The sequence below is a fragment of the Centropristis striata genome, chromosome 17 (genome assembly GCF_030273125.1).
Source record: "Centropristis striata isolate RG_2023a ecotype Rhode Island chromosome 17, C.striata_1.0, whole genome shotgun sequence".
NCBI lineage: Eukaryota > Metazoa > Chordata > Actinopteri > Perciformes > Serranidae > Centropristis > Centropristis striata.
This window is the reverse complement of record NC_081533.1, coordinates 19902460-19917825: the sequence shown is the minus strand read 5'-3', so window position 1 is coordinate 19917825 and position 15366 is coordinate 19902460. Positions and strand designations below refer to the sequence as shown.

General features: G+C 39.9%; 1 protein-coding gene across 1 annotated transcript in view; it reads left to right on the top strand.

Annotated features, from left to right (window-relative positions):
* Positions 1–15366, top strand: part of LOC131990219 (adhesion G protein-coupled receptor L3-like) — a 229100-nt gene that overhangs the window by 119689 nt on the left and 94045 nt on the right. Inside the window, exon 6 of the mRNA XM_059355625.1 lies at positions 13681–13695. Within this exon, the coding sequence (XP_059211608.1) occupies positions 13681–13695 (15 nt within the window). The remainder of the gene's footprint in view (positions 1–13680; positions 13696–15366) is intronic.

Genomic DNA, 15366 nt, shown 5'->3' with positions numbered 1-15366 from the left:
TTTTTAGATGCTGCCTGTCAGTGCCTCCCCATCAGCTCCCCCAGTTCACAGCGCTTTAATATCTTTGAGGAATCATGTCTGATCATGTCACGTCTCTGTTAGCAGAGCAGCAAGAAAGGCCGTTTGACTTTCATCAAAATGAAACATACTTGTTGTTTTCGGTTCAGTTCAGCTCAGTGGACGCCAGTTAATGTTCAGACCAGTGAGGCATCTCTGAAGGGAGTAAATAAAAAAAAGGATTTAATTAGAGCAGCAGGTGAAAAACATTGTCAAGCTGTACATAAGTTGAGTGGAAACATTTGGGCAGGGAAGGGAAGGATCAGCATGGGGTGACAGGATGAACACACAGAGAGGAAGTCCAGGTGAGGCCAGAGGAAGTAGCATGGACATTGCCATATGACCTTAGGTATTGTGTGATTATGACCTTTGGAGTGAAACACAGTAATTATGTCTGCCAAAAGCCTAACATATTGTTTTGCATGCTCAGAAATGATATAAAACTGGAAATATTTGGTCATGGACATTTATCAGCTGTAGCTGTTAGACTTTAGCTAGCTCCAATAATTAAAGTTCAAATCAAAACCATCTTTCTAACATTTGATGTCCTTACATGGCTCCCTCAGTAGTCTGCCTGACAGGAGCTTTCATGTTGTGAAGTAAAAACCATTTCTACCTGTGATCCAGAGCTGGCAGATGGCTCTTTTATACCTGACTCTCCTCAATATGCACATTTTCCTATCTCAGCCACCCAGTGTCAGTGTCTCTCTGAGGTGTTCATGTAGAGCACCGAAACAACTAAAGCTAATGCAATGGATAGTAACACAAAGTTAATCAAGCTTCTATTTTTCAGTGCCATTCCGTTAGTCAGTGTTTAGGCACTCAGTGTGGTTTGCTTTTAGTGCTAAGTATGGACTTTTAATCCAGACTGGTTCCATTAAGCTCTTAGTGACTTGTAATTCCATCTACTCAGATTTTCAACTCACCATTCCATTGTTTTTCCATGTTGTCCAAAAAGATCTTTCCTGCAGAAAGGAAGACAGGCTTGTATGTCCATCTACTGTGATAGAAGATAGAATACCCATGATTTACCATGTTGTCCAAATAGTTCTTGTCAAGAAAACAAGAGTAATTTCTAGTTCCATATACTGATTCGTAACTTAGGCCATTGTTTTTGTCCAAAACATTCTTGCCTGCAGAAAGCAAAAATGACTTTTATTTCCATCTACGCCAATTGTAAAGGTAGCATGCCATTGTTTGACTAATTTGTCCAAAACATTTGCCTCCACAGCATTAGTTGTTTTCCTGTTGTAATCATCATCCACCACCACAGGGTGAGACAAGAGTTCACCCAATCCTAAATAATATCTACCTATATCATACAATTACATAGCTTATGTCAGTTTCAGTCCCATACATCCCTGATTCCATTAGTGTCACCTATGGTTTCTGATGTCACTTTTCTGAATATATATTAAGGACATAATCACACATTATGACAACATGCAAAAAGGCTCCCATCCATTGCAGATGCTTGATAATCCCTTTGACACATTGTAATAGCTTTCTCTTGAATAAAAAATCCATGACACCCATGGGACCCAACAGTATTCCCATTCAGTTGTCAACCTCAACTACCCAACTCCCTTTTTAATAATTTACTCAAAACCTACTCAACAAAAGCCAAGTTGAAACATTGAACAGTCTGCATGAATTGTTGGAAAACTGCTTCTGGCAGCTTTGTTTCAGTAACATAGGGGACACCTATTAGGGGTCCACCAGGGAGGGAAAGGAGGAGGGCACCTTGTGTCTAACTATGGATTGTGCCCAGATCCATTGTAGGATTAGAAGATTCTGCTGGCGATGCATACACATTGCAGAAGTCATGTAGGCGTTTATTTGTATATCGAGCAGGGAAGCAAAGTGTAATCACAAACAGTCACTGGAGACGGATTTTGAGACACATTTTATTGCAGCTTGTTGATGCAATTCATCTGTGACAGCCCAGTGGACTCTCTTCTTAGCTCCCAAATAAAGCAATCAGATCCCTTTGGTTGAAATGAACCACAATGAGAGACAGTTATTTTTGTTTGTTGTGTACTGCTTAAATTTAGAGTACCTGTCTTGCATAATCAATCATGAACCTCTAGATCAATGGATATCTCACGTTGAAATCTCAAAAAAAAAAGGGGGCTACATACTAAACTCGGTTTAACTTTTCAGTTTGTTTGTTTGTTGCTTTTTCTGTTTGTCAGTTATTCATCAAACTTGGTGGGAGGGTGTAGCATGAGCCAAAAAATTCACAAATTATTTTCCACTTTTGTCAATATTGCGCGAGATATTGCATTTGGCTTTTGTGGAGGTCAGCTCTGAGTACCCTTATTTAACAAATAACTAGCTATTTACATTGGCAACAAGTATGGTTTAAGACATGGCAGCTCAATTGTGAATGGGCTTCTAACACAAATCTCTTTACCAAGTTCCTGAGACAGACGGACAGATTTGAGGTTCTAATAAGAGAAGCAGCCAGCCATGACTCCAACTCTCCTTCAGTGGTGGAGTCTTGACTCTGTATTCCACTGACAAGCTCTCCCGCTCCGTCCATAATACTCTTTTTTTTTTTTTTTCCCAGTGACCCTCACTCTCACTTAGGTTTTGTCCTTTAAAAAGCAGCCCCCACCCCCCCTTATTTTCTCCCTCTGTTCCCTCAACTGCCCCTCCTCTCTACTTTACCACCTACACTGACAGCTTTTATCTGTATTCTTCTTGTGGAGCTTCTTTTCTTTTAGGATAAATTACCGCCCTCTTCTTCGTATCTGTATAAGCCGGAGAGATTGTACAATCAGATCCACCGTTAATAATGGTGCAGGAGTGTGCTAAATCGATGGACACATCCCGCAGATACAATATTGATTTTATTAATTTGCGATTTGATTCGCTCCATCAGCTGTAATGGAAAAAAAAATGTTACAACAATTACTACAAAGAGTGGCGGTGTTTGTCTGTGCTGTGTGGCAGTGTCATAGCACAAGGCATCCATCATATTTTCATTTGAGCTGAATAATTATTTGATATGAGCTGTGTGTCGTGCGTGAGGAAATAGTATCACACTGAACAATGGGGCAGGCAAATAGCACAGAAAGAAAGGTGAAGTAATAAAAAATAATGTGACACATGATGTTGGATAAAAAAACAAAGTACTTAATACATGAAACGCAATAAAATGAGCTTGTATTTACCCCGGCAAGTCATAATGGAGTCATGTGAACATCCAAGTACACTCATTTTTCATCTGCCAGAGGTCTGTCTTCTTTGTACTACTGCAGTTTGTGCATGCTCCCCCATGCACTTCACAGATTAGTAAGGCTACCCTCAGGCAGAAGTGATGTGCTGACCCTTTATGATGACTCATAAACATGACTCTGCTCCAATGGCTAACATCTGTCAATGCCCCGCCCTCTCACCTTGACTTTCTGCAGTTCAGCGGAGAGATCTAGTCTATTCTCTTAGTGCCTTATTAAAACCTTTCTCACACGCTTTCTCCGTCTTCCTCTCCGTGTAACTTTCACTTTAACAGCTCCTCCCAAAGGTCGAGCCCATAAGAGGTCAACACAACTGGGTCTCCTTCCTACCTACCCGGCGTTCTTCCTCAGCAGTAATGAAGCACTTACATCCCCTCAGTGGCCCCTCAAATTCTCCGACTTGTCACACAAGAAAAGCATAAAAACCTGCGTTGCTGTGCTTTGTCATTGAAAGGTTCCTTCTGTTGATGACAGCTTGCTGTTACCTTTCCTGTCCTTCTCCGGAGCATCAGCCATCTCCCTTTAGTAATTAGATGCACCTTTCTGTGCTGTTTCCATGGCAAATTGACTGATTTAGACTAGAAAAAACCCCTCGCCCCCCAAAAAATTAGGTAAGGGATAATTACACGTCCTTTCAGGGAAAAGCTTTTGTTCAGTTCACTTTTCAAAATTGACACTTTAGTGTGTATGGCAGTCAGATGAGGTGGAGGGAAAGTGAAAGACAGAAAGGAACGGACAAGAAGAGGGTGGGAGAACAAAGTAAGGAAACCGGCTGGCTGTCTGTTGCTATACATAAGCCACTAGTTCCCCCCGCTGTTTGTAGCTAATAAGGACAATGTAAAATCCTGTCTGGCACAGTGGGATCCAGCTCAGCACTGTCAGATATTGCTCACACTTTGGAAGCTAAGCCAGGACATATAATCATGCAATCAATTCTCAGATTTGAACAGAGCCGTGTAATCCTGAGCTCATACCTCATAGCAACTTGCCATGTAATTTGCCGAGTTCTTTTATTTCCAACTTACCTAATTGTTTTTTAATTCATTTTGCTAATAATACACCTAACAAGTTCAGTGGGGGCCTTGCTGAATAATGGAGTAGATTGTTTTGGCAGGTACTGCTCAGCACCTGCTACCAATCTCTGTCCTTCTGTGTTGGCAGGTGAAACCATGAAATTGATGCTCTACACACGGCTATCACTTATAATGCAGCTTGGGCAGATTGTGGTGTGATTACAGAGTGCATTATGCAGTGGTCACACCGAAGGTAACCGCCACCTGTGTGACCAGGATGGAACTTAACGGCTGTAGTGGGGATAGTGAGATAAGTTATACGTCCAGTCAAGGTTACTCATCTGGATCTGAACAGTGAAGCTAGTGCGGAAGTGTCTTAAGACCCCATTCTATCTAATGGCCTGAAGGAGGCGACTGGTGCATCTGGTCAAGTTGTTAGAGAAGTCCAATATGAAAATGACTAATACTGACTTGATTTATTACCTCAGTAAAGATTTTTCTCTTGACATTCTGGTCTTGATAACTAGTTTAACCCTTATCGAGCAAAGAACTATGTTTGGTAACTTGCAGATTAAAGAGATTTAAAGTGGCAAATCTGCACGCAAAAAAGTCACAGATTTACGAGATTTAATCTCATAAATCTACGCATTTTCTTCTCGTAGATTTGCCACTTTAATCTTGTAAACTTTTTTCTCAAAATATTATTAATAGTATTATAAATAGTATTTCAATGCATGGCCTATTAAGGGTTAAAGTGATGAATCTGGGAGAAAAAAGTTGTTTTTTTTTCACTTTAATCTAGTAAATTTGCAACTTTTTTCTCAAAATATTACCTGAAATTAGCAAATATAGTTCTTTGCCCGATAAAGGTTTAAAGGCTTCTTGAACACAACATGATGTTCGTTTTGTAGATAATGGTCATATTTAGATTAAATGACAAATAAAGGTAGGCTTTAAGGCGGAAATACCATGTAAAATGCTGCTGCCACAGTGCAATGTGTGTTTTCGTCTCAGAACTTTGAGCCTTTGACAGTGTGCTTTCAATTCATTGGTCACCTAAAATGTATTGCTCAGTGTTTGATTGTTGATAGAGACACTCTTGAGTCAGCTGTTCATTTTGAAATATGAATACACTTTGCTAACAAAGCTAGCTAGCTAGTAAAGCGTTGGCTGATAATCTGTTCTGTCCAACGGGTGGTTCCTAAAACAAAGCAGAACAAGATGGCGAAAAAAATCAATCTAGAACCTTATAAAAATAGTCCACAAACCATGGTGTCATGGCGTCCATTTGTTTTGTGCAGTCTGCTCGTCTCTACAGGATTTTAGCTGATTAATAAGAATGAGTCTGAGCTGATGTCCAGGCTTTGATAGTTGCTCACACTCAGTATTCAAACATCATCAGCAGTATACCTTCCAAGCACCCAGGCACTTCTCTTTGCCTTGGATAATCTTGCAGCAATTTTAAGCTTCTTCAGGAGTAGATCACTCTATTTGATGTTATCAGTAAATCTACTAAGCAGATTGTATGGAAGTTCAGTGGCTTTTTGCCCTTGAGCTCTCCAATCCACGTTCATCAGGTCTAGTGTGGGAGTCAACACCGTGACAGCAGATACATCACACAACCACACCCTCCTCGCTTCCCGCTGAAATGCCAGTGAGCATTAGCTTTCTTGTTCAGACAGATTTTTTTTTCTTTTTTCTTTTTTTTTCTTCTCACCACCTGAGCGACCAGCTCCACTTCTTCCCATGTGTGAAGGGGGACTGTAATGCCATCACATCACTCAGTGACAGCTGACCACTCCCCAACCCACACAGCAAGCTCTGATGACTATGACTTTCTGTCACATATTTCACGCACCAGATTCACGCTGGTGTCGTGGCCTGAATTTGCAGAGATTGATCTTGTCACAACACATTCGTTCGTAAACTCCTTTATCTGGATTTACATTCTGTAGTCCACCAGAAATCACAGTTTGTCTTCGTCTTTTGCAGTAAAAATACTAAACACAATTTAAAATGTGCCATCAATATTTTCTTTTATTATTGACAGGAAGAAAAAGGTCTTGTTAGGCAGATCGCAAATGCTCTTTTTTCCCTATAGCCTCTGAGGTGGCGTGTCAGTTTCTGCACTTGATTGACAGTTTAGCTAGCAGGCTCATTTGCTGCAGGGATACCAAGAGACAAAGTACACAACTGTGGCTTACAAGCCCATGACAGACAGCAAGCTGTCAGCAAGGATATATATAGCGACCACAACAGCACCTAAACTGACCAAACTTCACAGGTTTTCAAGTTCTAAATCAGTTTAGCATGCTTATGTTACACTTGACTAGTTAATTTCTCTATCCAGTCTGCAAATTGACATTAGTAGTGCAGTTTTCCACAGTGGTGCAGGACAAGACATTTGTTTGTTTCTAGAAGGACACATTAGTGCTAATGTGGGTTGTTGATGTTAAAAGTCTGCGGCTCATGCTGTTTCATGGTGCAGGCTCCTTACTGCTTACCCATGACTGAACAGTGACCTTAACACTGAATGCAAACCTGGTTCAAAATATTTGAAATTATAATATAAAAAAAATAACTTTTTGACTTTTTGATCACTGATTTTTCAACACATGCTCACTCCCAACTCATTAGCGCACAACACTGAGTCAGAGCCAGTTACTGTATGTACCCTTTTAACTCTACATGGAATTAGCTTTTCAAAATAAGCTTCCATATTTCCAGTAAATGGTTAAGTTTAGGATTAGATGTAGACAATACACCAAATATGTTATGATGCGAATTTGTTGGAAATTGTTTATTCAGAAAACACATCCCTATTAAAGGTTAAACAATAGTAAGGGATAAAACAAGCAACTGTTAAAGGATAAAACAATATTTTCATATAGTCATTATACTATATAGGGCGTGGTGTTATGAAAATAGTATGGAGTATACAAAAATAGGCTTTTACCATGTGGTTATTACATATTGAATTACCAGAAAAGATGATTGAGATACATCTCGTTACAGAGATATGAAATTAACCTTTTTCAGGACATAAGATTCAGGCCATGTCAATTCAAATTAAATGAGTTAAACACGATTGAAATATGTGATAAAAAATGAGTATTACCCGACCTTTTGTTACATGGAAAATGAAACATTAACCTCCCTGATTTAATAACGTATAGTAATAATTAACACACTAACTGTATATCTACCACTACATGATGTTTACATTTTCATAATAAAAGCATGTTAATTTAAAAGAAAAAATGGTTGTTGGAGGTGGTGAATTAACAATGGTCCTACAGCAGAAAAAAGGATATTCTTTTCCCAGCTGAGAGGCAAGCTAATTGCACAGGGACACTGTGATTACCAATGTGGATAAATGGTGGTGTGAAAGGGGTGAATCTGGACATGTGGAAACTGTTTTCCCCCACTAATAGCTGAATAAGCTGGTGTAATCTATCAGGCTCTTGTTTTGTAGCGGCTGCTCTATATAACTTACATACAGGATCATCCTTGCTTTCGCGTGGATAGACAAAAAATGTACGCCCTCCAACATATTGGAACAAATGCTCTTGCACGCAGAACAAGCTTCTGGAAATGTTCATAAACACTACCATTTATATAACACAAGTAAAGCTTTTATCTCAGCCTTTTCTCCAACAGCTACCTACACACACACACACACACACACACACACACACACACACACACACACTGAGGCACACATCTCTGAAAGAGTTGTTGGGGTGCCAAGTGTCGAGGATATAGCACTAATTAGAGATTGGTCTCTTCGGGGGGTCTCTCCTTTTAATGATCACCATTCTAATCAAAGCTCCTTCTCCATTTCCTTGTGCTTTTTTTCTTTCTTTGTGCTCCATCATGTCCAGCCACACACCATACTAAACACCCTCTTTCTTTTGTCCCCCAATGCCCCCAACCCTCTGTACTGTTCCATAATTTCAAGGTCCTTGAAAATCAAGACATATTTCAGGAGGTGCAATTATGTTATTTCTGCTCCAGTTGCTGCTATGTTCCACAGAAAAAAAAAAAAAGTATTTAATTTTGTTTTGCCTAGGCTGCACTTGTCTTTCCTCCTTCTGTTGGTCGGTCCCACGTGGGTAGCAGGTTGGATGAGCGCCAAGTCCTTGCACCTGTCCCTCAAAGAGAGACAAACACACATGCATGCACACAGACAGAAGACCGAGTGCAAACACGCGCACAGCATCCTGCATTGTCAAGGTTATAAGATAGCATAGCAGCTTCGCAGTAGGGGGGAAAGAGAAAGCGATGGAGACAGAAAGGAGACACTAGGGAGGAGATTGAATAAGTATGAGAAAGGAGCACAAAGAAAGCAGACAAGTGGTTGAAAGAAAAAGAGGGGTAGTTGAGAAATGGAACCTGTAATGATGGTGTGGGAGACTCATGAGCACCAACCGAGGGAAATGATAGGAAAAAAAATGAGGGAGATGAAGAGAGAATATAGAGAAAGAAAGATGGTAGCCTGCGTGTCCTCCCCCATCCTTAGGCACATGCTATTCAAAGCCCCGTAATTTGTGTCATTAATTAAAATGCTGATGGGATGGAGTTAAGGGGTTTGCACTCTGCAACTCCTTAGTTGAGAGAGAGGGAATTGAAAAAAAAGAGAGGGGGAAATATTGCGAAAAATATTGCAGCCATTCCACCATGAATCTCTATTAGCGCCTAATGATGCCATTCTGATACCTCTCAACCATTAGTGTGAAATTGGGAAGCGTTAATTATTCAAATGAAAATCCATACAGCTGCCGCTCACATGACGGGGTCGGGGCTCTCACTTGCTCAGGGTCCCCATTGTTAGCAGCTCAGCGTGCGTCTTATTCACAAAGTAGACTACAATAAGTATGCAGAGCGACTTCTCAGGTGAAAATTATATTTGAAATTATGCATTATCTGAACAAATACAGTATGGACTGCATTATGCAGTGGTAATATAATTTAATTTTATAGGGTGAGGTATGTCTGAACAACAGGGTGCTTCAGCATTGTCTGCCTTTATTATCTAGACTGGCTTTTGTTATAGTCTTTGATTGTAATGATAATGTTATTACCGTGAAAAAGCTGTGTGGGAAGCCATAATGCAGGTTGCTTGTTCGGTTTATTAAATTTGGCTACGACAGCTTGACCAATTAGGTCACCCGCAGCATCAGCCATGTTGTCTTTTCCAGCTTTATGCATTTGGCATGGCGAACCATACAGCAGCCAGATAGTTACAGGCTCCATGCACACGCTTTAGTGAGTTATTGTTTTGCCCAAACCTGTTGCCAGAATTCGTCCCAACCTGGCCACAACACTTTCACTTAAACTATGGTAGAACACTTATCTGGTTGGCTGTTTCCAGAATTGTCATAAGGGCAAGCTGACCCAAAAGACTGAAAATTGAAAAATAAAATCAAACATAAACAAAGGAATTGAAATATAAAATGACCAACTAATTTATAGGCATAGGCTGTTTCTGTATCTATGTGGACAGCTGGTTTCAGTAGCACGTTCTATGATGCCCTTTTCTATAATGCAACATTTATAGAGAATTGTAATTCACTATTATCCTTGGGGGGGAAAAGTGTGTGACCAGCAAGTGTTGGTCAAAGTCATTATAAAATGCCTTAAAATGTATTACAATTATTGTAAGAAAGCATTATTCATATTTCTAAGGTTCTTATGCCTTTAATGATACGCTGCTTTAATCAAATTATAACAAATAAGTATGTCTATAATGCATTATACACATAGAAAGTGTTATTTATTTATAAAGTATTATGATATTTGACTGTATAAGTCATTATAAAATGTTTTATAATGATTTATGATTGTTGTTAGAAAGCTTTATTAATATTTGAGTTCTTAAAACGGTGATATATAGTGCTATATGTAGATCACATTGCATTACAGATGTATTTATTATGTATTATGTACATGACAGTGTTACCTGGTTTTCTATCCCTGGACCAATCTCAAGTTAAATCTATATTGTGGACATTGAATGAGTAACATTCAGGTTATTTGAGCCTGGCACTTAACCCCAAACTGCTTCTCATTGGCCAAAAGATAAGGTTGTTTGCCCTGGGCTGCTTCCAGGTGTGTCTATGTGCAGCCCTCTGAAGCTGGGTGTTTTAAAAAAGCATTTGCCCTGAGCAAATCTATCCAAAGTAATTAATGTAGAATAACAGAACTTCATCAACTGGCAAACTTAGAAGATCTGTAAATTTTTAGGACATTTTTCCTTCCCTGTTTCCAATGATGACATTTCCTCCTTCTGGTTTGCTTTGGCTTCCAAGGAAGGGTGATTACAGCTGGTCATTTTTTTTCTCTCGGAAAATGTGCCAGACCCTTGTGATTCTCGATGAGACATCCAACCATCCTGCCCATTGCAGAAGCAGAATGATGAGCTGTTTTCTTACATCACTGTATCCATCAAATTGGTGCAATTACTTGTGAAATTATAACTGGCAGTAGAAGTCACACCTAAAGTTACTAAAATGTCAAGAGCTTGCAGAACCTTTCCACCCTTAAACACTGACCTGGGTGCAGCCCCCAGACCTATCATGAAATCAGTGTATTTTTTTTTTTTTTAATATTGCTCATATCTGCTTTTCAGTAATTTCATGGCCACTCATTACTCATCATCTCTTTTTCAAATATTTAGCTCATTACCTCTTCAGTGTTTTTAAAGTTGATTTCATTGAAGCACAGTATGTTGGAGGGTGCTGTGATTACCATTAACATCATCATTACACAATCCAGTCAAGTATCTCTATTAATTGTATTACTGTATACCTTCAAATGATCTCTAAATAGGCAAAAATTGTGGTCTTTGCACTCAGCCATTATGAAAATACATTATGTATAGCAGGAACAGCGAGGGACATTGGAGCCTGTGTACTCTATCAATGCTGTGTCCTTTAATATCAGGACAAAGCTTTATCAAGTGTTTCGGAACAGGAGAGCAGATATAAAAGCATTCATCATGTAGAGCCTATGAGAAAGGTACTCCATGGTTTGTTTTCTGTGATGGAAGAAGATGCAACGTTTTTATAGAGACAAGGTTAGCTCCAAAAGAACCCATATATGGTTTTTTTTGTCGATATTTTTAATAGTTTCAATCTCCTCAGACTTCCGAGAGGAGACAGAGAAAGACAAGGAGAAGGGAAATAAAAGGATGAGATGAGAGGGCTAAGTGCTTTTTAGTGACTCAATGACAGCCGTGACCAAAATCGCATTAAGGTCACAAAGGGGCTGGTGGGGTGGAGTAAAGAAGCTTCTCCAATGAATCAATTCTCCGTCTAACTCTGCTTTCCTTGATGCCCCGCTTGTATCTGTGATGCCATAAACGTGCAGGCTCGCATCACAGGTATATCTCAGCCTAAACTGTATTTGTAGTAAGTGGACGTGACATGAACAAATTGGTTTGAGTGATCCGAGGGGTGACCTTGCTGCATCCAACGGTGTTTTCCGGTCAAGCGACAGGGTCGCATACTGTACAGCAGCCCCGGGAGTGGTGTTTTTCCTTGTCGGCTATTTCATCCAAATCCTTTACTCCCTTCTCACACCATCTCCCCCGGCGATTGCGTCGTACACCACTTCTCACATCCCCACCACTAATGCCTTTTTCTATAGATCATTACCCTCCTCTCCCCCTCGCCACTGTTAGCGATCGCTCAATCAGAAATGCCGGCCTCCCTGTGGCCCCTGTTGTGTGGCCGTTGCTCATGGGAGGTGAAGAGGCTTTCTATTGGGAACGTTTGACTATTTACTTTGATTTGATCGATGGGGTCCACTGTAGTTCCGAGTTATTGACAAATTTGAGTTGCCAGTAATAGTGATTCAGATGTAGCCCAGAGCTATTGTTGCCCAGGCTCTGTATGGACTTATCGTGTTTTGATGACAGCTGTAGTGTTTGCTGTTGATGAGGTGCAGTGCCGTACCAGTGTACAATTTTATGATCTGACAAACACAGACGACTTGTTGAAAGCTTCTCCCCTCCCCATTATTTTTCTCTATTTTTGCTTTTTCCCTGGCCTGCCACGGCTCCACCTCACTTGCTGATTTTCATTGGCTCACCACATCGCATTAATATTGTTCTCCTCTAATAACTTTCCCATCTTTCAAACTTTACCCCACACGCCCCTACCCACTGACCTCCATACCTCACTCTGTTGCACTCTCCATTTGGAGAAGAGGACTCTTGTAAGCCCTGGTAACAGAGGTTAATCCTCTCTTATTAGAAGCGGGATTACTGGAGGGGAAGGGACAGGACCAGCAAAATGCCATGACTGACATAAAAAGCTTGTCCACAAGAGGAAGCAATACATATAGTGTGGAGAGAGTCAAGGTGTAATAGCCACAGCAGTTTTTCAACAGGCTTTCGGTGTACTTGTTGAGCTGTAGAGTCAAAACGGCTGTTAAATTTCACTTTCACCTGCAGAATTTCACATGAAATAGGTAAAAAAAAAAATAAAAAAAAAACAATAGTTAAATCTTCTTGTCTGGAATCATTGTGTTCAAGTGCACACTGTATTTAAAGGTAGGGGCCAAAGTGTGGCATGCATCAGTTAAAAAGGGGCAGATATTTTCCTTTTGAAGCAGGTGCAGGCCAAAACTGACGATAAGGACATTGAACATTACACTTGTCAGGTAGTAAAGGCTCGAATGCCAGTTTTGTTCAGAGTTTGTTAGATACAACAGTTTGCTAAAACGTTAGCTAAGCCTATCCTCCACCAAAAGCCTGCCACACACGTCTTTTATACAAGCAATTATGACTGGAGTGAAGGAGGAAGTCAGTTAACATATAAAGAGTGCCAAAGTCTGCTGACATGTGTGTACAGTATATCAGTCCACACTAAGTCAACACCAAAGATATGTACAATGATTTTCTCCACTGACAACATCCCATAATTTATGTTGGTAACTATATACTACAGAAGCATCTTCAGTCTATTTCGGTCATAAATGACAAATTATCAGTGTGTAGTGTGAAATGTACCCAGTTTGCGGTGGTCGAATGGTTTTATGACCGTATAAAAAGTCCTACTTTACATTTGTTTTGACAAACCACAGAGCCATCACTGCAAAAAAAAAAAAAAAAAAAAGGTTTACAATTCAAGAACTGATTAATCTCTCTTTTTTCCTACAGGTTCATGTGTAATGCAGTATTTTTTTCTCCTTCTTAAAAGATTATGATTGAATGTTTTGTGTGTCTATTCCACTAACCCCGTGCTCTTCTTGTACTGTTGTGTGACTGTTACAGGAAAAAAAAAAACTTTTCCCAGGTATCACATCATTAATCTGTTCTTTCTTTTTTTCTTTCTCTCTCTTCCCTTCATGCCTAAAAATAGAAGTGGAACAAAAAGGTAACTAAATGCCAACAACTTTTCTTTTCACCTGCATTCTCACTTGGGCATAGGCTTGCATTTTTAATTTTTGATTTGATTTATTATTTCTTTGTTTGTTTGGTGGCTGGGCGCTAAAGCTAAAGCAGGTCTCTGACATTTTGTAGGTTTGTACTCATTGTATGGTATATTAGGCAGGTTGAACATGCCATTCATGGGGAAAATGAAATCAGGGAAATGGCAAGAAAAATAATTTCCTTCATTTATTCCTGTTCATGCTGCAGCATCCAAAACAGAGATTATTACACTGGACATTGATTCTTTGTCTATTACACGTTAACAGCTCTCTTGCCACATACAGTATATGATAATTATTTAGGGTAAGGTCAGCTCCCCAGTGAAATCACATGACCCTGGGTTGTTTTTATTCTCTGTTATAACTGAAGATTATTCCAGCTCTGCTTTATCAGCTGCATAATATTCAAGGAGAGGGCTATACAGAATGATCAATAGTTTGTCCAATAAGCTGTCAGCATTTTTGATTATAGCTCTAACATGATGATGGCTATAACCTTCAGGGACTTACTAGTCAATACTGGAGACGGATCATAGCAGTCATATTCTTCCTTTATCAGCACTGCATGATGCTGCAGAACATATGCTAAATCCTGACTTGTGCCCCAGGAGCATTGTGTTTGTAGTGCTACCTTTCTACGTGAGCTGGAAGCATGTCATCCTTCAGACGTTAACTACAGAGCTGGATAGAAGTCAAAGATGGAAATCATAAAACAAGAGTCAAGAGTTCTGCTTTAACAGCTACGCAGTAAATTTGAAATTTTATAGTAGTCATTAATTAATGACATCACTGAAATCTGTGGCAAAGGGAATGAGTGATGAAGCTGAAGGGGGTTTTCAAAACATTTTATAGAGATGTCTGTGCCGCTGAGGTAACAGTTTTCATGCAGTTCCCCATGAAAGCCATGATTGCTTTTGTATCACTCCTCTAATATATTTCATTCGCTCCTCCATGTTTGTGCTTACATCCTCAAAAAGCATATTTTACCCAGCCCAGTGTGCTGTCAGTACAAAGCCTACCTAGTCTGACCTTGTACCCTAGCACATCTCGTCTTTTTCAACCGTAGAAACAGCCCTCTTAGCATTTAGTGGAGCAACTGCTGAGATGTGTGCTGAGGCGCTATGTCAACGGGACGCATCTCGCCACATTTTTCACCTGCAGGTAGACAACATGTTTAATCTTAAGAGATTACAAGGGAAGAAGCCTCTGTTTTTGCTGTCTCTTTCTCCTCCTTCTCCTTCGGAGCGCACTGCTTTTACCTCTCGACGGATCTGTGGCGAGAACCTGTCAGCGCTGTGTCAGGCTCCTGGCCCATTACAGTGAAAGGAGCTTTCACACACACACACACACACACACACACACACACACACACACGCACACACACACACACACACACACACACACACACACACTTTGTCTTTAAATGTGATGTACTGTGGGCCTCAAACCTGTGGAAAAAGGGGAAACTGTACTGTCTAAAAAAATCTCTATTCTTTCCTTCTATCAGTCTTGCTTTTGTTTTCTTTCTTTTTTGCTATTTCAATAAATAATTGTTATCCATTTTTGGTGAATATAGTAATGACATGTCATTTATTTTATTTGTTGTTTTGTTGTAG